Genomic DNA, 22,170 nt, shown 5'->3' with positions numbered 1-22,170 from the left:
GTGACTACTTTCCGGCGACTAAATCACACTCGATCATGTGGGTCAAAGGTTGGACGATCGCGTACCTCTATGGGGATGCTGCCAAGTCGCGACTCGACTTTTGGTATTTCTTGCAGCAAGCCCACAATGAGGTTCATAGATGGTCACACTATCGGAAAACCTTTGCCAACTATCTTCAGGCAGTCTTCCTCGGCCCCCCACGCAGTTGGGACGTGCCGGGTGCAGTCGGTGTGCACATTTGACAGCTGATAATGAACCTCACGCTTCTCTCACCGCTCCATATATAATGCACATACTATACCATGAAATGATCTACATGTTCCTTTTAACAGAGTGATCTTTATGGAAAATAAATAAATAAATAAATAAATAAAAGCAACATTCTTGAATCCCTGTTCTTTTACATTTGTGATTTGTTTTACAATGACTTTTTTTTTGTTTTTGCAGAGGATGCATTTCATTTAGTGTTTGTGAACTGCCTAATTTTGTATCCAAATAAAAACACACACAAAAAAAGAAGTCTTTGGTTCAAGTATTCCCTCGAGTGAAACGTTTAATTTTTTATTTTCAGTTTGTGTGACAAACTCTTATGTTTTCATCACTTTTTTGGGGGTGATTATCACATCCACAAGAAAACCTAAATCGGGCAAGGTAGAAGAATCTTTTTACCCATTCGCCAAGTGTACAAGTTAGGTGGGTCGACAACATATTCCTGTCATGTGACGCACATGCCGTCACCAGTGTCGTATGGAATATATCAGACGTGTTTTCCTGTGGGGGAATCGGTTGACCTATGACCTTGCGATCAAATGTTTTCGGTTCTCATTGGAGAGGCAAGTCCTTTCTTCTACTAATCGCACGATTTGCGGTGCGGTCGCAAAACACAGACTTTAAACTTATTATAGTGAACAGAGACGTCAATGAACGAACGAACAGATCATAACTTTGCAAAAATAAAATTTTCACTCGAGGGAATACTTGAACCAAGGACCTACCGTTCCGCTGGTGCTCACGCTAACCACGGGACCACGGCGCTCCTGAGCTCTCACTATCCTCGATGTTGCCTATCTTGCGCATGGACTACTCAGTTTGTATATTTTGCTTATTTTTTTCATAGTTCCACACAACTTCTTCCTGATCCGTGTTCAGTTTTTCAAGGCCTATCCACTGTGTCCACATAACTAAATCTGAGGGGGGTGCGAAGGGGAGGTTGCCTTTGTAAGCTCTAGCCCGTCTCCTGCCATTTTATAGCCTGTTGCCCAGAATTAAGTTATAGGACATCCTGCCTATGGGTTCAAGTCATTGATAAGAATTTTTGTACTTACACAAACTGGAGGCCCAATTAGCATTTTTGAGGGACACATGTCTTCAGAAGCACGGGTTGTAAGAGCTTACGAGTTCTGCACAAACCTGGTTGTCGGTGAAGTCGTGGCTGTTGATGCGGCCCTGGGTGGCGTGGAAGAGGACGAACTGGCGGGCCTTTTCCCGCTGTGTGCGGAGTTCCTGCAGACGCTGTGGAGGCAGCGCTGCACACAACACACACACACGTCAGGGTCCGTCATCTCCGTGTCCGTAAGGCGGAAAGGCAGGCAGCCTAGGCATCACTTACCTTCCATGGCCTGGTCGTCAGGGGCAAAGACGGTGTACTCGCCGTAGTTGTCGAAGGCGTCGTCCAGCCCGGCGGTGCCCACCACTTGCATGAAGGAGTACAGCCGCTCCTGCTGCAGCAGCTGCAGCAAGCTCTTCGCTGCACATCACGTAGATTGAAAATATCTAGTCTGGTATCGTATGTAAACATGTATGCGTAAAAATGTACTGCTATGAATTATACTTTTAGAATAGAGCCAACCAAATTTATTCTGGATTCGAGTCTTGCCTATTCACGCAAAATCGGTGAGATTTTATATCTACGATGTATTTTCAAGTACTCTAAGACACGTACCGACTCTTACGTATTATAACTAAGTAAATAACACATTACAGATACAAGTTTAGCAAACCCATAGCTCTAGCATATTCAAAACTTAGCTCTCTTTCTCGAAATCGTTTCATACTCTATCTCTGAATCTCAACCAAAACTGTTATTTATATATAATTTTACCACCGTTGCCATCATAATCGTTCCACTTAAGGTTTGTAACATGCCACCCGATTACGAAAACGAGTACAAAAGTTAGTCTACATAAACGAAAATGACTTGTATACCACTTGAAATATCTACTCTAACGTATGTATTCATAAACTCAACCAAAAATCTCCACAATGCTTTAAAACGTACTTTGAAATAACAGTGTTGTTTTGTTATATGCTCTTTGCATTTCGAAGTAATCCTTCTGTTTTTGCTATATGTTCTCTGCATCTAGTAATTTCAAGGTACCATCTTTGTTTATAAAATGTAACCGTTTATGTGTGATGTACACTCATGCTCATAAATTAAGGATCATGCTGATACATGGTGAATCAACGCTCTGGTGGGCAGTTTGCGGGTTTAAATCACGTCGGGGTATGACCATACGTCGTCGCACGGTGGTGCTGGCAGCAGTCCACATACGCAGAGGTGTGTTGGTGCATGTCAGAGTACGGTGCACAAAGTAAGTGTGCTGACGTTTTCAGACCTGCTAATGATGACTGTGTGTTGAAAATGGCTCAAAGAACACATATTGATGACGTTATGAGGGGTAGAATACTAGGGCGACTGGAGGCTGGTCAAACACAGCACGTCGTGGCCCGAGCCCTCCGTGTGCCACAAAGTGTGATCTCAAAATTATGTCAACGATTCCGGCAGACAGGAAACGTGTCCAGGCACTACAGTACGGGACGTCCGCAGAGTACAACACCACAAGAAGACCGATATCTCACCATCAGTGCCTGCAGACGGCCACGGAGTATTGCAGGTAGCCTTGCTCGGGACCTTACCGCAGCCACTGGAACAGTTGTCTCCAGACACACAGTCTACAGACGACAGAACAGACATGGTTTATTCGCCGAGAACAGACATGGTTTATTCGCCCGGAGACCTGCAAGGTGCATTCCACTAACCTCTGGTCACAGGAGAACCTGTAAAGCCTGGTGTCAAGAACACAGTACATGGTCAGTGGAACAGTGGTCCCAGGTTATGTTCACGGACGAGTCCACGTGCAGTCTGAACAGCGATTCTCGCCGGGTTTTCATCTGGCGTCAATCAGGAACCAGGTACCAACCCCTTAATGTCCTTGAAAGGGACCTGTGTGGAGGTCGTGGTTTGATGGTGTGGAGTGGGATTATGATTGGTGCACGTACACCCCTGCATGTCTTTGACAGAGGAACTGTAACAGGTCAGGTGTATTATGACGTCATTTTGCACCAGTATGTCCGCCTTTTCAGGGGGGGGGGGGGTCCCACCTTCCTCCTGATGGATGATAACGCACGGCCTCACCGAGCTGCCATCGTGGGGGAGTAACTTGAAAGAAAAGATATCAGGCGAATGGAGTGGCCTGCCTGTTCTCCAGACTTAAACCCCATCGAGAACGTCTGGGATGCCCTCGGTCGACGTATCGCTGCACGTCTTCACACCCCTTCCGGAGCTCCGACAGGCACTGGTGCAAGAATGGGAGGCTATACCCCAGCAGCTGCTCGACCATCTGATACAGAGTATGTCAACCCGTTGTGCGACCTGTATACGTGTGAATGGTGATCGTATCCCATACTGATGTCGGGTTACATGCGCAGGAAACAGTGGCGTTTTGTAGCACATGTGTTTCGGGATGCTTTTCTCAACTTATCACCAATACCGTCGACTTACAGATCTGTGTCGTGTGTGTTCCCCATGTGCCTACTACACATTCTGCAATTATCCTTAATTTATGAGCATGAGTGTATTACGACAGAGAGAGGACCCTGTGGCCACTGGAGGTATTCTATTTCAATTGTTTTATTTTCATGTTTATCTTTACGCTTAGTTTTTAGTCAGAAACCTCCCCAAAACCGTATTGAAATAATGTTTTGTTTCTCCACTAGACAATGCCACACGTTTCCCCGAAGTCTTAACATAGCACACACATGTCGTATTAACACACATAAATCCACCTGGTGATGGAGGCTTAAGCCTTCGAAACGCGTTGTGGTTACAAATAAACAGTGACTGGTAACAGTTTGTTCTTTCATTGGGCATCAGTAACAGTCACGGTAAAGTCTAACCTAAAGTCTTCGAATTTAAAGAAAAAGTATGCTAGTGCAGGAGGCTAACCCCTGTCAGGCAGCAGCAGGTCGTCAATCATGTAGAGGACGCCGTTGCGGCCGATGGTGAAGTCTGCGCGCAGGCGCTTGCCCTCGACCTTGGCGCCGTTCTTGTCGCAGTCGAAGGTGAGGTGCGGCTCGCCCAGCGTGCGCAGCTTCTGCTCGCCCAGCACCGCCGCCAGGCACACCGGGTGTGGCAGCACGTGGTTCGCCAGCAGCGCTGCACAGTCACACCGTGTAATCTCAGTACACAACTCACTCACTGACTCATCATCCGCCAGCCCAAACCACTAAGGATACGAACTTGGAAGTTGCAGAGGGTGTCGATCTTTTACTCTAGGCGTCGTTTAAGAAAGGATTTTTTGAAATTAAACCCCTAAGAGGGTGACACAGGGGATGGAAGGTACTCTGAAAATATGTCGCTATTACGAAAATTATGAAGCTAGACCTACGAAAATTGGTATTTGGTTTTTCGGTCAGAAATAAAGAAGTACGTGTTTCAGCATTTTTGGAAATTTAACTTCTATGGGCGTGAAACAGCGAGTGAAAGAATTTTTTGAAAATAAATTATCAGAGAACTACTAAATTATTTGTAAAGCTACATCTGTGAAAATTGATATTTGACTTCCCAATTACAAATAAAAAAACACGTCTTTCAATGTTTTGGGGATTTCAGCCACTAACGGGGTGAAATAAGGGATGAAATATTTTATGAAAATATTCCATTATGAATGTTTTTTAAAGATAAATCTTCTAAAATTTGAATTTGGCTTCTCGATTAAAAATAAAAAATACGCATTTCACTGTTTTTGGAAATTCAACCACTAAGGAGGTGAAATAGGGGTGAAATGTTTTGTGAAAATGTTTCATTGTGAGAAAATTTTTACAGTTAAATCTTTCAAAATTGGTATTTGGCTTCTCAGAAACGAAAAAAAAGCGTGTTTCACTGTTTTTGCGAATTCAGCTCCCAAAGGGGTGAAAAGGAGATGAAAATTTTTAAGAAAATATTTTGTTATACTGAAAAAATGCTAAACCCATGAAAATTGGTGTTTTACTTCTCGGTTAGATGTTCCACTGCAAGTACTATGACAGGCGGGAGGTGAGAAAACTTGGATTTCATGGTCAAGGGGCTGCTCATAAGCCATACACCACGCAGGTAAATGCCAAACGACGCCTCGCTTGGTCGAAGGAGCGTAAACATTGGACTACTGAACTGTGGAAAAACGTTTTGTGGAGTGACAAATCACGGTACACAATGTGACGATCCGATGGTAGGGTTTGGGATGACAAATGCCTGGAGAACCTCATCTGCCAGCGTGTGTAGTGCCAACAGTAAAATTCGGAGTCGGCGGTGTTATGGCGTGATCGTGTTTTTCATGGAGGGGCTTGCACCCCTTTGGTATTTTGCGTGACACTATCACAGCACAGGCCTACATTGATGTTTTAAGCACCTTCTTGCTTCCCACTGCTGAAGAGCAGTTCGGGGATGGCGATTGCATCTTTCAACACGATCGAGCACCTGTTCACAATGCAAGGCCTGTGGCGGAGTGGTTATACGACAATAACATCCCTTTAATGGACTGGCCTGCACAGAGTCCTAACCTGAATCCTATAGAAGACAATAACATCCCTTTAATGGACTGGCCTGCACAGAGTCCTGACCTGAATCCTACAGAACACCTTCGGGATGTTTTGCAACGCCGACTTCGTGCCAGGCCTCACCGACCGACATCGATATCTCTCCTCAGTGCAGCACTCTGTGAAGAATGGGCTGCCATTCCACAAGAACCCTTCCAGAACCTGATTGGACGTATGCCTGCATGAGTGGAAGCTGTCATCAAGGCTAAGGGTGGGCCACACCATATTGAATTCCAGCATTACCGATGGAGGGCGCCACGAACTTGTAAGACACTTTCAGTCTGGTGTCCGGATACTTTTGATGAAATGGTGTATGTTTATAAAATTATTTTTGATGTAATTACCACACAAATGTGGAAGAAGCAGCGGGCGCTAAGCCAGTAACAACCTAAAGTGGAGTCAACACACAGATAAACTAAGAATCTCCATTCAGAGAGTTACGCACCTTGAAACATCTCTCACTGTATTGACCTAAAGAGAAGTGTGTTGGCTTGTTTTCGCTCTTCGTTGTCATGTAGAATTATATTCTGGGTCAGCGGACCTAAAGTAAACGAGGTGTTTATTCGGCATCAGCGAGTAGGAAGAATATCGTCTAAAGTAGAATAACCGTACATCACGTAGATGCCTTTTCAAGGAGCTTTGGGATTCGCACATTCACCTCACAGTACGTTTATTCCTTAATGGTTTTCGTTTGAGCTGAACTGTGAATTACATAGTCACAAGACACAAAAGTAATTCTGATGTAGACTTCACATTGATGCCTAAGATTCAGGAGAGAGTTATGTACATATATGAAGATGGTATCTGTTCTTTCGGCCGTGTCAGAAAGAACAGATACGATCTTTATATAGTTAAGTCTCACCGGCCATTTGACCATCTTCTTCAGATATCCTACATTGGTGCTGTTTACGTTTTTTTACAGCTACTTAAAGTAGCCGATTGGACCGCTTTTATTTATCTGCCCCCATATGTAGTCAGCTTCTATCGATTGATGTAATTCCTGCCAGTTTCACTGATTACTGTGCTGTTTCAGTGACTTTTAACCACATCCCGCAGCGGGTCCATCTTTCGCGCCCTTTATGGAAGCTAAACATTCTACATCTCACGGACCTCTCTCTGGAAGGCATCATCGCAGACGTATGGCGGCGGACAACCCAGTCCCAGACGCTTTATTCGTCACTTCTAGAATGGTGGGTTACCTTTCCTAAACCCCGGATTCGAAATACACTCAAGCATTTTAGCGCTGAAAAAGCGACTGAAATACGGCGCACTAGGGAATTTTATTATGCAGTCCTTCGCGATCTTTACGATAATGCTCGTGATGCCCCCTTGAGGGTCGTCGACGTCCACCGTGAGAAGGTAAAACTTCTGCAACTCAAACTTAGGCAAATTGATGGGGTCCGACTGCGTTACCAGCCTCATTGACTCGTACAGGATGAGTTGACCTCTCTATCATCTTCTCCGGCTTCACAAGCGATCTCAAAGGACGTGTCTTTCTACCATTCGTTCTCTAGATGGGCGTGAGTGGTCCTCCAAATCTTTACCAGTACTATTCCGAGCTTTACGCTCAAGTGGATTCAGACGGTCCACCGTCTGTTGATTTCACCTCCCTCCTTGATCGTGTTGTTACACCAGCTCTCCAGGAAGAGTTTTTCCTCTGTATTCCACCGCGATGATATACTTGATATTGAGGCTCGTTCTCCCTCCCATAAATCACCTGGCCCCGATGGCCTTCCCAAAGAATTTTATATTCGATTTTGGCCCCTAATAGGAGACACGATAACTTCCATGGTCAATGAAGTGTTCCACGGAGGCCTTCTCCCGCCCAGCTTTAAGGTTGCTAAAATAGTCCTGATTCCCAAAAAGCCGGGACGTTTGCGTGTGGATCAGATCCGACCGATAACCCTCTTCAACTATGATTATAAAAGAGTGGCGCGAGCGGTCAATGGCCGACTATCGGTATTGTTGACTACCATCATCGCGATCCATCAAAGTTGTCTTCCGGGTCGTACTCTCCTGACTCCCGTTGCTGACTGTCGAGATTTAATTTCGATTGCTTCCACCATTCCCGTGCCAAGCGCTTTGCTTTTCATTGATTTTCACCAAGCGTTTGACCGCGTCAATCATGGATTCCTTATGCGAGTATTGACGACTGTTGGTTTTAACAATGCTGCACGACGGCTGTTTAGTTCTCTAATCACTGGTATTTGGGCGTCCATTGACGTAAATGGCCGTCTTACTTCTCCCATCGCGGTGTGTCAGGGCGTCCTTCAAGGGAGTCCAGTATCAATGCCGCTCTGTGTGCTGTTTCTGGAACCATTATTGCGAACTATAGCTGCTCGTTTGAGTGACTGGTCGCTGCTGGGAGAAAGGTTTACCGTTCGTGCATATGCTGATGACGTTATGGTTCTTCTCCGTACCCATGATGATACACCACTGCTGAAGGAAGTTTTGGATGCCTTTTATCGTCTTACGGGAGCGCGGGTTAATGACCAGAAATGTCGTTTACTCAATTTTTGAGGATTTAACGCTGTTGAAATTCCATGGGCTCCGAAGGTCACCCGATATCGATCGTTGGGTGTTATAATTGACAACTGTCCGCTAAAGATGGCTACGATAAACTGGAAGTCTGTCACGGATAAGATTCAGGGTGCAATCATTGAACACGATCGTCGCTCCCTCTCACTTCTTCATTAGGTTCGGGCCATGGAAACGTATGTGTTAAGTAAGGCTTATTTTATTGCACAAATTTTTCCACTTCCTGCGATGATGTCCCACAAGTTGTAAAGTTTAACTGGCAGGTTTATCTGGTGCCAGTCTGTATTTCGCTGCGTTATGGGGTCATGGCGTGGCCCCGTTTTCAGGGAGGTTTGGGCCTCCCTGACATTCGGGTTAAGGCTTCTGCCTTATTCATCCGTGGCACCGTGTTAACATGTCAACACGCCCCCCCCCCCCCCCCCCCCCGGCCCCCCAGTCACTTACAGCTCGCCTTTATGACTGTATCCGACAGGCGAGTTTAGCACCTCCAGTAGATGTAGGTATTGGTAGGATTAGTTATAAATTACGGCACGTCAAGAAAATTTTTCTTGAGGTCGGTTATTTAGGAGTAAATATCCTTTCGCAAGCGAATCTCTCCCTAAAAGTGCTCTTAAGCTCGTGGTCAGTTCCTCATAGTATTCCCTCTGTGGAAGCTCTGTCGCCAGAAAAAACTGGAAGATTGTTTGGTCTAACATCAGCCTCCCGATATTCCTGATGGAAGTGGCGTCCTCGTGGTACCAAGTTGTTCATGATATTGTACCTACCAACGTGCGACTTTTTGGTATTGGCCTCAGTGTAACGGATCGCTGCAATCGTTGCCATGAAACTGATACATTATTTCATCGGTTGATTTCCTGCGGTCATGACCATTGGAGATGGCTTCGCCGACAACTGGCCGGAAGCGGCTATCTCGGGGGAGATTCTCGTGCGTCCCGATTCAACCTTCTTTCCTCGATCGAAGAACAATATCGTCATGTGGCTTGTTGGCCATTATGTCCACTACGTGTTGGTGAGTGGATGTGACTCAGATCCGTGTGCCTTTTCCCAATATATGGCCACCGCACATTGGATGTGGCTCCGGATGCCCCGTTATAGTGATTTTTTTTCTAATATGTTGTATCTTGTTTTTCATCGCCAAGGCGTTGGATGAGTACCATGCCCCCCTTTTTTATTGTTTTTATTTTTTTTTTGTGGACACAACTACGGATTTAGATGTTCCACGATGTAGAAGTGACGGAAGGAAGAATGTGTGGGCACGTTAAAATTGACGCCCCATTCCTTCCTATAGGTTTTTCTGATTTCACCCTTTTGTTTTTGTCGACATGACTTCTTTTGTTTTATTTTAATTGATTGCCTTCAATGAGTGTTTTGGGAAAAAACGAGATTTTTTCGTTTTTTTAAGGAATACACTGCCATATGAGTGTATATTTCGGTGTTTTTCCTGTAAAAAAAAAGCAGAATCGGCAGCGTGATAATCTGATAAATTATTGCATTTCATGGTTGGCTGGTTCATAAAAAAATAAAAATGAAAAAACCCTCCCTGGTGCCAATATTTCTCTTTTTTTACTTTATTAAAATTTTTGTCTGTGTCGTGGTATATATTAAAAAAAAAAGTGGTTATGATAGATGGCTCTCATCCAACAGGCCCGGGATTGTTCTCACGCTGCTGAAAATACTGTTGCAAACATTAAATTGCTGAAGTGTATATTTTTTTTATACATCTCTTGCTGAGAGCGACATTGGCACGGAGGAAGCGACCTCATTACACAGAAATGTGCTGACCTGAAATAAGAATAATTTTTGCAATATCAACTTATTTTTGCATTTGAAATTTTCGATTCCACAAATTTCGTCTTTTTGTTTAAAATGTTGTAAAGTAAATTAATATGTACAACAAACAACATTCTGGAGAGGGCAACCACACCTCAGACAGACTGTAAATAACGTAACAACATTCAGTACTCAGTAACCATTCAGATTATCGTAAAAATTATAACAATTAAAAAGTCAAGATGATGAGATGTTTCCTAAAGCCGCATAGCTGTATGAAGGTGCTAAAAAAAAAAAAAAAAGGCGCTACAGTCATGGACTGTGCGGCTGGTCCCAGCGGAGGAAAAAAAAAAAGGATGGATAGAGCGTCAGCCATGTAAGTAGGAGATCCCGGGTTCGAGTCACGGTATGGGCACACATTTTCAACTGTCCCCGTTGATATCAACGCTTGTATGCAGCTAGGGGTATTCATTTCATTGTAAGAGTTATGTACTCCGGTTGGAAGATATTCAACAAGCTTCCGTCTAACATAAAGCAAGAAATTGGAATTCCTACGGAAGTTAAATCGCAGCTCATTAGCCACCCTTTACACACATTATCTGAATATCAAGATGGAGGGATTGAAATCTTCTGTGAGCTACATGGTAAGTATGAATGTTCATTGTTAAACGTAGTAATGCAGTGTAAATAGAACTTAAGTTCTTTGGAAAATACTGTTCGAAACAATTAATATTAAGCTAGCAGGTAAACAGCAGCTATGTAGTATAACTGAGGAAGCAGCTTTTTATCTAATTTTTCGATTTAATTTGGCCGTCATAAGCATAAAAAAATTAAGCAGTTAGCGATAATTTGCTGTTGATACATTTCCTACGACATCCCTCTCTCTTTGTTAATGTGTATCTTGACTCTTTCCACATCTCTGAAGGTCCTCCTCCTTTATGAGATCTACGGAACGCAATGAATGAATGAATGAACTTTCCCCGATGGGCAGGACATTATCAAGGAGGATCGATGACTGATTCCCTAGTGAGGGATAGTGCCTATTTATGCTCCAAGGACTATGCGACTCAAAGTTATGCTTGGAAGTTTAAGGCATATGTGCCAGATACGATACAGTTGGCGGAGCAGCCAGTCGCGGATAAAACTAACATTTGAACGATAAAATCGTGCAAGCGGTAACCGCAAACACAGAGCTGCTCGATATTAGCTGCATATCTACAGTGAAATTGAGTCAGATGGTTCAGAGCTCAAATCGGAGACTGGTGTCAGAATAGCACACTACGAAGATACGGAATAGAAATTCCTGTGGGAGCATTGATAGGAAATGAGAGGAATCCACGGACTGAGTTGATGTAAAACCTCGTCCTCGTTAAACAGGCTGTCTCAGAATCGTATTTACCCAACTTGCTTGACCACAGATTGCCTAAAGGCTGAGGAAACGGCGAGTATGCCGTGGGTGTTCGATGTACCGTTCTTGTACAGTACGTCTCATTTTTCCTATATAGCTTTACAATGACTCGGAATTTAATAGACTCTCCCCTTTTGCAATAGCGGATCACCCTTCAGTGTCCAGAAAATCTGGCGTCTTGGCAGATGGAAGACCACTTTAATTTCGTATTTCTTCATACGTTTACTGCGTCCACAGAGTATGTAAGAAAACCGTATTTCCATAATGAATACTATAAAACTGCAGTACTAAAAAGTAAATTAACACAAGACTTGTGCACATGAGCATGTTTATTGTTCATAAAACTGCAATATTCTGCAACATACATTTTCACTGAATTTCCGCAAAAATACTTAAGGCGTTAAAAATGATGAAACATGTATTTGAAAGCCCAAGATGAAGCTATTCCTCTTGGCAAACAATTTCTTTTCTCTGCAGAAAGTGTAATTATTAGTCAAATCAATGAAACTAAGGATACATGGTCTTTTTAAATAAGATTCAGGTCTGTTACTTAGTCCAGTCATCCTAATTTGAGTTTTTCATATTTTCCCCGAATCATTCCAAGTAGATTACGGCTTGGCAACAACAAGTGACGGGCGGTACCTCCTTTCTTCTCCATTGTTAGGAGATCGTAATGAACATTTTATGGACTTACGTTACTATTTTTTTTACAATCGTATTGACCAAATAGCATCACGTTAACAACTTCAGTTCCTCTTCTTCCTTTGTCGTGGTTTCCTATTTTTCCAGTTTTCCCTCATTTTCTCCCCATGAAGTCTCATTCTTTCTTCTGTCCATATTGTTCCCGATTTTTTATTTCTTCTGCTTTGAAGGCCTTCCAAATTAAGTATTTTATTTTTAAAACTGTTTCTTTCCGCCATTTCTGATTCTTTGATGTTGTTTCTTTCTAGATCTTTCCTTACTTCTGTCATCCACTTGTTTTCCTTCCTAGAGTTATTGGTTCAATTTTATGATTTTTCTGCTCCGAATTCCAGATCCTCACAATTTTTTCTAGAACAGAATTAAACAGTAATGGTGATAAACCATCACCTTGTCTAACACCTGTTTTTATTTCAAATGGCTGAGATACTTCTCCCGTAAATTTGACTTTAGATATTGTATCTGTTAGTGTTTCACGAATTATATTTGCTAATTTTGATTTAACACCAAATTCTCTAATGACCTTATCTATTGTTTCTCTGTGTATACAATCAAATGCTTTCTTGAAATCAATAAATGACACTATTATTGGTTTGCTGGCTAACATTCTATATCGAATTATTGATTTTGAGTGAAAAATTTGTGGTACACAGTATCTTCCCTTTCGAAAACCATCCTGATATTCTCCCAGTTGTTTGTCTAAGGTATCTACCACTCTGTTCAGGAGAATTTTTGATAATTTCTATCATTAATGGATCACGTTATAACCAGCACTATCTTCCTAAGTTATTACTCTACCGAGGTATTGTTGCAGTCTTCTTTGGTGATCATAGAAGGAAATCGTCTTTTTCGATGTGGTATCTTATTTTCTCCAGATACATGTTCAACTCATAGCTGAGTATTGTATTTATTACTATGCTAGTATTTTATGTGCAATCATTTAATGTAAGGTTCTGTTCTGCCATCACAATGAGGTGACAGAAGTCATGGGATGTCTTATAATATCTTGTCGGACCTCCTTTTGCACAGCTTATACAGCAACTCTACATGGCATAGACTCAACAAGTCGTTGGAAGTCGCCTTCAGAAATACTGTGCCATGCTACCTCTATAGCAGTTCATAACTGCGAAAGTGTTGCTGGTGGAAGATTTTGTGCACAAACTGAGCTCTCGATTATGTCTCGTAAATGTTCGATGGGATTCTTGTCGGGCGATCTGGGTGGCCAAATCATTCGCTAGAACTGTCCAGAATGTTCTTCAAACCAATCGAAAGCAATTTTGACACGGTGACATGACATCGTTGTTTGGGAACATGAAGTCCATGAATGGCCGCATACTGTCTCCAAGTAGCCGAACGGTTCATTTGGACTAGAGGATCTAGTCCATTGCATGTAAACACAGCCCACACCATTATGGAGCAACCACCGGTTCACACAGTGCCTGTTGACAGCTTGGATCCATGGCTTCGTGGGGTCTGCGCCACACTCGTTCACTACCATCAGCTCTTACAATCTGAAATCGGGACTCATCCGACCAGGCCACGGTTTTCCAGTCGTCTAGAGTCCAACCGACAAGGACACGAGTCCAGGAGAGGCGCTGCAGGCGAAGTGGTTCTGTTAGCAAAGACACTCGCGTCGGTCGTCTGCTGCCAAAGCCCATTAATGCACTATTTCGCTGCGCTGTCCTAACGGATAAGTCCTACATTGATTTCTGCCGTTATTTCACGCAGTGTTGCTTTTCTGTTAGCACTGACAGTTCTACACAAAAGCCGCTGCTCTCGGTCATTAAGTGAAGGACGTCGGCCACTGCGTTGTCCGTGGTGAGAAGTAATTTGGTATTCTCGGTACACTCTTGACACTGTGAAACTCGGAATATTGAACTCCCCAACGATTTCCGAAACGAAATGTCCCATGCTTCTAGCTTTCACTACCAACCTACGTTTAAAGTATGTTAATTCCCGTCTAGCGACCATAACGATGTCGGAAACATTTTCACTTGAATCACCTGAGTCCATGTGATAACTCCGCCCCTCTGTACCTTGCTTACGCGATACTACCGCAATCTGTATACACTGAAGCGCCAAAGAAACTGGTATGGGCATGCATATTCAAATACAGAGATATGTAAAGAGGCGGAATACGGCGCTGCGGTCAGCAGCGCCTATATAAGACAACATGTGTCTGCCGCAGTTGTTAGGTCGGTTACTGCTACAATGCAGGTTATGAAGATTTAAGTGAGTTGGAACGTGGTGTCATAATAGGCGCACGAGCTATGGGACACAGCATCTCCGAGGTAGCGATGAGGTGGGGATTTTCCCGTAATACCATTTCACGCGTGTACCGTGAAGATCAGGAATCCGGTAAAACATCAAATCCCCGAAATCACCGCGGCCGGAAAAAGAGCCTGTAAGAACGGGGCCAACGACGACTGAGGAGAATCGTTTAACGTGACAGAAGTGCAACCCTTCCGCAAATTGCTGCAGATTTCAATGTTGGGTCATAAACAAGCGTCAGCGTGAGGTTCATTCACCTTATCATTATCGATTTGGGCTTTCGGAGCCGAATGCCCACTCGTGTACCTTTGATGACTGCACGACACAAAGCTTTACGTCTCGCCTGGGCCCGTGAACGCCGACACTGGACTGTTGATGACTGGAAACATGTTGCCTGGTCGGACGAGTCTCGATTCAAATTGTATCGAGCGGATGGACGTGTACGGGTATGGAGACAACCTCTTGAATCCATGGACCCTGCATGTCAGCAGGGGACTGTTCAAGATGGTGGAGACTATTTAATGGCGTGGGGCGTGTGCAGTTGGAGTGATATGAGACCCTTATACGTCTAAGTACTACGGGACTTAAGATCTGAGGTCATCAGTCCCCTAGAATTAGAACTACTTTAACCAAACCAACCTAAGGACATCACACACATCCATGCCCGAGGCAGGATTCGAACCTGCGACCGTAGTAGCAGCGCAGTTCCGGACTGAAGCGCCTAGAACCGCTCGGCCACAGCAGCCGGCGCATCCTGTCTGATCACCTACATCCATTCATGTCCATTGTGCATTCCGACGGGCTTGGGCAGTTCCAGCAGGACAATGCGACACCCCACACGTCCAGAATTGCGAGAGTGGCTCCAGGAACACTCTTCTGAATTTAAACACTTCCGCTATCCACCAAACTCCCCAGACATGAATATTATTGAGCATATGTGGGATGCCTTTCAACGTGCTATTCAGAAGTAATCTCCATCCCCTCGTACTCTTACGGGTTTATGGACAGCCCTGCAGGATTCATGCTGTCAATTCCCTCCAGCAATACTTCAGACATTAGTCGACTCCATGACATGTCGTGCTGCATGCTCGCGGGGGCCCTACACGATATTAGGCAGGTGTACCTGTTTCTTTAGTTCTTCAGTGTATGTGCACGTCGCTATCCCATGACTATTGTCACCTCAGTGTACGCAACTGTTACAATCGTAAATTAATGTCTCTCTTTCAATGCAATAAACACTGAATTGTGCAGTCGTTGTTTGTAGCTCTAGTGGCCTTCTTGTCGATACCATCTCTAAAGACACTGACGGCCTTATAGGTCACTTTTGATGCCTTGCAGCTGATTTGAAAACGTATGTAGGTCTTCAGTTACGAGCAGGCGAACCGCGTTTTGTTCGACTGTCTCTAAGTTTCCACTTTCAGTGCTAAACTTGTTCGTCTATAATAAATCATTATTACTGCAAAAGCAGGGACAGAGGTGAATTACGCATTTTCTTGAAATAAATACTATTTGACTGCGTTGCATTTTCTTAAAGCAGACGGCTGTGATACGAGATTAATGATACAACTGATACTTTCCTAAAATGACATCGGGAATTTTTAGTTACAAATCGTTTCTTGAGCTGCAATTAGGATTTATTTTAGCAAATAAAAACTAAAAAAAATCTCCTCCCGAACAGGCCATGAAGGCCCAACGGTACCGACCGGCCGCCGTGTCATCCTCAACCCATAGGTGTCACTGGATGCGGATACGGAGGGGCACGTGGTCAGCACACCGCTCTCCCGGTCGTATGTTAGTTTCCAAGACCGGAGCCCCTACTTCACAATCAAATAGCTCTTCAGTCTTGCCCTCACGAGGGCTGACTGCATCCCGCTTGGCAACAGCGCTCGGCAGACCGGATGATCACCCATCAAAGTGCTAGCCCAGCCCGACAGCTCTTAACTTCGGCGATCTGACGGGAACCGGTGTCACCACTGAGGCAAGGTCGTAGGCCCATTTTACCATATAGTAGGGAACAAAACTAGAACTGTGCCAGCTGAAGGAATTAGAAGGGAAAGAGTTGAACAAGGGAACTAGCGTCCCGTCGTATCCAGCCTTCATTGTCGCTTTGGAATATACAGGGTGCCCTGACTATAAAAATTTATAACAGAATAACCGTTTGACATAATAAGTTACATTTGATGCCGTTACATAGGTTAGTGTTACTAATTTTTTTTGACGACCACTTACGTTAGTAAACCTCATCGAGTGTTCCCTTGATAGCTCGGAGAATGTCGAGGCGGTATTTCAGTTCCCGCCAGGTATGTGTTCTGTCACAGTACCCACAGCAGCTTGTATCCTAGCCTTCAGTTCGTCGACGTCAGCAACTGGTGTGCAAAGACTCTGTCCTTGATATAGCCCCAGAAGAAAAGTCCAGGGGCGTAATGTCTGGAGAGCGGGATGGCCAGAGTGTTGGACCGCTCCTTCCAGTCCACCGATCCGGACATCACTCCCTGGAATACCGCCTCGACATTCTTGAGCTACCAAGGGAGCACACGTTGAGCTTTACTAATGTAAGTGGTCTTAAAAAAAACTAGTAACACTAACCTATGTAACGGCATCAAATGTAAATTATCATCTCAAACGGTTATTCTGTAATAAATTGTTATAATCAGGGCAAGACTTTGTGCTCACCCTGTACTTCGAGTTTGGCACTCTGCCAGTCAGTTACCTACAAGTTAATCTATGCTAATCCACTTCTGTATGGACTTTCAGGCATAGCTAGACCTTTGAGATGACTGAGTCTTTGCTGGCCTTGTCGGATCGGTCCTTACCGTTACAACATCTGAAATAGTGCCATGTTATTGACACATGTGTAATGTTGGTGAAAAGCATATTATTTTCAAAATAAATATAGTGTCAGAGTTTGCTTACAGGAAATATATTTTTAATTGGCTGTTATGTGTATTCTAGGTTGGCCGCGAACGCCTATGGTACTGATACGTGGTGACAGGTCAGGCTTCTCTAGTGTGCGTTTTCTGAACTCCCCGCAAACCTCTGAAGGTTCTCCGTTAGTGAAACATGATGTGTGTACTTCACTTTTTTCACTGTGCACAGATATGTTGCAGGAGATGGGGCCTGCAACACTGTGTGTAACACAAATATACAGTGTGGCAAACACGTGCCTCGCCACGGTCGTGCCGCCAAGTGCCCTTAACGTAACTGACGTGGGAAATAAGCAACCTCCCAACGCATGCGTCGCAAAATAGACTCTTTAGAGCAAACAGTGCATTCTATGTCGAGGTCACGTTCCGCGAGACGAATAAAAAGTGGATAGGAACGTGACGTTTCACTGGCGACTGTTATGTTATTTTGAGCGTAGTTGTAGAGCTCTGAGCACTCACTGAATCTATTAATACAGTGGTATTAAACGAAATGCACGTAGCCACTTTTTTCGATTTATTTAGTTGTTTTCTTCTCCCCGTAAACCTTCTGTCTCCCATCATCTGTTTAGAAGTGATTTATGACAAATTTACACATTTTGTACTTTAGATCGGCTCTTCAGAATGCATAAAATAATTGCCACAATCCCACGCTTTTATTACATGATTTTTACTGCAACCTTTAAAGAGCCACTGCCACTGAAATGTCTCTAGAAATATTCGAGTCAACGTGTCGCGGAGCTTCTAGGAACTGCGTAAGTCTCACATTTCGGCTGTGTATTCTGCAAAACAAGAAGTCGGAGGTACGTGTGCTGACGTCGAAAACGATGTTCGGAGGTTATCATTGAAGAAGTTTTTTGGTAATGACAACGCAAAGAAATCGAAAATAATGTAAGTAGTAGACATCTCGACTAAACAGTAAATACACTCCTGGAAATTGAAATAAGAACACCGTGAATTCATTGCCCCAGGAAGGGGAAACTTTATTGACACATTCCTGGGGTCAGATACATCACATGATCACACTGACAGAACCACAGGCACATAGACACAGGCAACAGAGCATGCACAATGTCGGCACTAGTACAGTGTATATCCACCTTTCGCAGCAATGCAGGCTGCTATTCTCCCATGGAGACGATCGTAGAGATGCTGGATGTAGTCCTGTGGAACGGCTTGCCACGCCATTTCCACCTGGCGCCTCAGTTGGACCAGCGTTCGTGCTGGACGTGCAGACCGCGTGAGACGACGCTTCATCCAGTCCCAAACATGCTCAATGGGGGACAGATCCGGAGATCTTGCTGGCCAGGGTAGTTGACTTACACCTTCTAGAGCACGTTGGGTGGCGCGGGATACATGCGGACGTGCATTGTCCTGTTGGAACAGCAAGTTCCCTTGCCGGTCTAGGAATGGTAGAACGATGGGTTCGATGACGGTTTGGATGTACCGTGCACTATTCAGTGTCCCCTCGACGATCACCAGTGGTGTACGGCCAGTGTAGGAGATCGCTCCCTACACCATGATGCCGGGTGTTGGTCCTGTGTGCCTCGGTCGTATGCAGTCCTGATTGTGGCGCTCACCTGCACGGCGCCAAACACGCATACGACCAACATTGGCACCAAGGCAGAAGCGACTCTCATCGCTGAAGACGACACGTCTCCATTCGTCCCTCCATTCACGCCTGTCGCGACACCACTGGAGGCGGGCTGCACGATGTTGGGGCGTGAGCGGAAGACGGCCTAACGGTGTGCGGGACCGTAGCCCAGCTTCATGGAGACGGTTGCGAATGGTCCTCGCCTATACCCCAGGAGCAACAGTGTCCTTAATTTGCTGGGAAGTGGCGGTGCGGTCCCCTACGGCACTGCGTAGGATCCTACGGTCTTGGCGTGCATCCGTGCGTCGCTGCGGTCCGGTCCCAGGTCGACGGGCACGTGCACCTTCCGCCGACCACTGGCGACAACATCGATGTACTGTGGAGACCTCACGCCCCACGTGTTGAGCAATTCGGCGGTACGTCCACCCGGCCTCCCGCATGCCCACTATACGCCCTCGCTCAAAGTCCGTCAACTGCACATACGGTTCACGTCCACGCTGTCGCGGCATGCTACGAGTGTTAAAGACTGCGATGGAGCTCCGTATGCCACGGCAAACTGGCTGACACTGACGGCGGCGGTGCACAAATGCTGCGCAGCTAGCGCCATTCGACGGCCAACACCGCGGTTCCTGGTGTGTCCGCTGTGCCGTGCGTGTGATCATTGCTTGTACAGCCCTCTCGCAGTGTCCGGAGCAAGTATGGTGGGTCTGACACACCGGTGTCAATGTGTTCTTTTTTCCATTTCCAGGAGTGTATTAAAACTACAAAATTGTTAAGGCTTTCGTGGCCAGTTGTTGACAAACTGCCTATTTGCTTCTGTCTCGCGTTCTTCGGCCGACGTTCGTCTGATGATTTTACTGAAGTTTCGCCAGCGCGAGTGGATGGCATTGTCAAAGCTTCACCCTTCACCACCGGCAATGGAGGGTGAAGCTTTGACAATGTCAGCCACTCGTGCTGGCGAAACGTCAGTAAACTCATCAGACGAACGTCGGCCGAAGAACCCGAGACAGAAGCAAATTGGCAGTTTGTCAAATATTAAAACTGCTACTGAACCGATTTTCTGCAATATTTAGTTACAGTCACAATGAAATGAGGTTTGCGCTGATTCCGTAAGTCGGAGCCAAATGGTGAGTACACTGAAAGATACAGTTCCTGTGTAGACTGCTTGTCGTTGTGCTAAAGGTGACTGTGAAAACATACCCAACTCAGTTAGAATGTGGAAAGCTCATTCTTGTTGAATGTAGTCACGAGTGAACGGGACTCTCGCCACAGGGTTCGTCTTCACGGACAATTGTGACTGGAAAGGATCATTCCCTCCTTCCAGTGGCCAAGTGATTCAAAGATTAAATAGAGCATTAGACCCACTACGTCTACCTCATGTGTACACTTTGATTGTGTACAAACGGGAGTTTCTCGGTGAAGTAATCAAAATAATAACGCAATGGCGCCATTTTGACACTATGTTATTGGTAGACTCCTCGTATGCCTTGAAATAAGTCCTACAAAGCCCACAGCTCCACAACACTGAAACTCATATCATCTTTCTGAGACACAGGAACTCTTAGTCGTAGACCTGTAAAATCTCTGTCGGGTGTAACTAATCCACAATTGGCCAGTATATGGAGTTAACTGCGTTACAGTGTCCAGTGACGCTTTCAGAATGTATCATTGTCGCATGGACTGCATCCAGTTTCCAGCCAAAATGTGCATCCGAGGCTGAGATTAATCTATCTGTATGCCACACGTCTGGCCGCATGTGCTTTGCTCTTGGCAATGCAGAGACGGACTTTTTTTTCTCTTTTTTTTGAGATTTGCGCATTGATGCTGCCTGGGTGTGCGACAGCCGAAAGGCGAAGCTAGAAGTGCTAAATAGGTAAAGAGTAGAAACGCAAATGCTTTTCCTCTTGGTCTCAACGAGTATAATTTCGTTCTAGGAACTGCTATGCTGGATGGCCCCGTCGAAGTCACTGAAGACAACTGTTACCTTAAGCGATGGGTCTATGACGTTTACGTCCAGGTTTCCAGTGAAACAGCTGTACTAGGCCTCCTGTAAGCAAGTTGTCGCTTGCTTCCACCAGAGCGAATTCATAACCCAATAGTCTTCCAAGTTTGGGAAAGCTGCGCAAAGGCATTAAGGCAAGCGGGTCCCCACTCAGGCAAAGAGAAGTAACAACTGTTGCCCCGCCCTCACCAAACGCCGTATAGGCGACAATTGTTAATATTATCTAATACAAAAAAGCAAGGAAACCTCCCCCGCGGCGACACTTGAAGGGAGACGCGCATACTTAGAACAGTTCCGTGATGCTATCGGAAATCCACCACATGAGACTGGCCGCCTGTCCCCACGTCAGGGGAATCTGAAGAAGAGAAAAACCCAAACTATAAAACCCCATAATTTTTTTTAACCGATGGTTCTTTCGGTTTCATTCATAGATGAGCTGAACCTGTGGCGGTCGATTTACGATCAGTGATGTAGAACTTATATTTCGGCGTCTCGTTTGACACTGGCAGCACTATATCTCTCGTGGGACTAGAATTTTTGTGCACTTCTTCTACACTAGGTACTACTACTGAACTTCAGTGTTCATCCCTTGGCCTTTCCCTTTTCCCGGAGGACTCCTTAATTAGCCGAGTCCAATACAAGTGTCATTGCCATATGGCACATAGCCACCGCAATTTATAGCGTTAACATTTACAACAGATTGGTGTTCACCGCTTGTGACATCTAAAGGCTCTTTACAACCTTTGACAGTAAGTTTTTAAAACTGAGTCAATTCGTCTTCACGAAGATTTACTCTCGCGGCCTAGGAAACGGCTCAAATCCAAAAGACCAGTATATGGTGGAGTCCTAATGCTCTACATTGCGTTCAATTGGTCCGCTGAGTGGAAACATGAGTGAAAAGCTACGTAACCCCGGAACCACGAACTTATTGACATCCCATATGTTTAAGTTCAAGGCTTTCATGACTCGAGAGAAGTGTGGGTACAGCTTGCCAGATACCGGTTTGCAGAAGGTATGTGCAAATACAACATTAGCAAGTGGGGCTTTTGCACTGGCAGTACATGTGACTGTGTTGACATTCAGACAACGAGCTACATTGCAAATGAGTATCCTA

General features: G+C 44.9%; 1 protein-coding gene across 1 annotated transcript in view; it reads right to left on the bottom strand.

The window, feature by feature from the left end:
• Positions 1-22,170, bottom strand: part of LOC126248296 (transforming growth factor-beta-induced protein ig-h3-like) — a 414,865-nt gene that overhangs the window by 67,885 nt on the left and 324,810 nt on the right. The window contains exons 8-10 of the mRNA XM_049949161.1: positions 4,226-4,435; positions 1,610-1,747; positions 1,411-1,526 (exon numbers count right to left, since the gene is read on the bottom strand). Coding sequence (XP_049805118.1) covers positions 1,411-1,526; positions 1,610-1,747; positions 4,226-4,435 — 464 coding nt within the window. The remainder of the gene's footprint in view (positions 1-1,410; positions 1,527-1,609; positions 1,748-4,225; positions 4,436-22,170) is intronic.

Source organism: Schistocerca nitens, chromosome 3, assembly GCF_023898315.1.
Source record: "Schistocerca nitens isolate TAMUIC-IGC-003100 chromosome 3, iqSchNite1.1, whole genome shotgun sequence".
NCBI classification, from domain to species: domain Eukaryota; kingdom Metazoa; phylum Arthropoda; class Insecta; order Orthoptera; family Acrididae; genus Schistocerca; species Schistocerca nitens.
The sequence above is the reverse complement of the archived record's forward strand: the minus strand, read 5'-3'. Positions and strand labels throughout refer to the sequence as shown.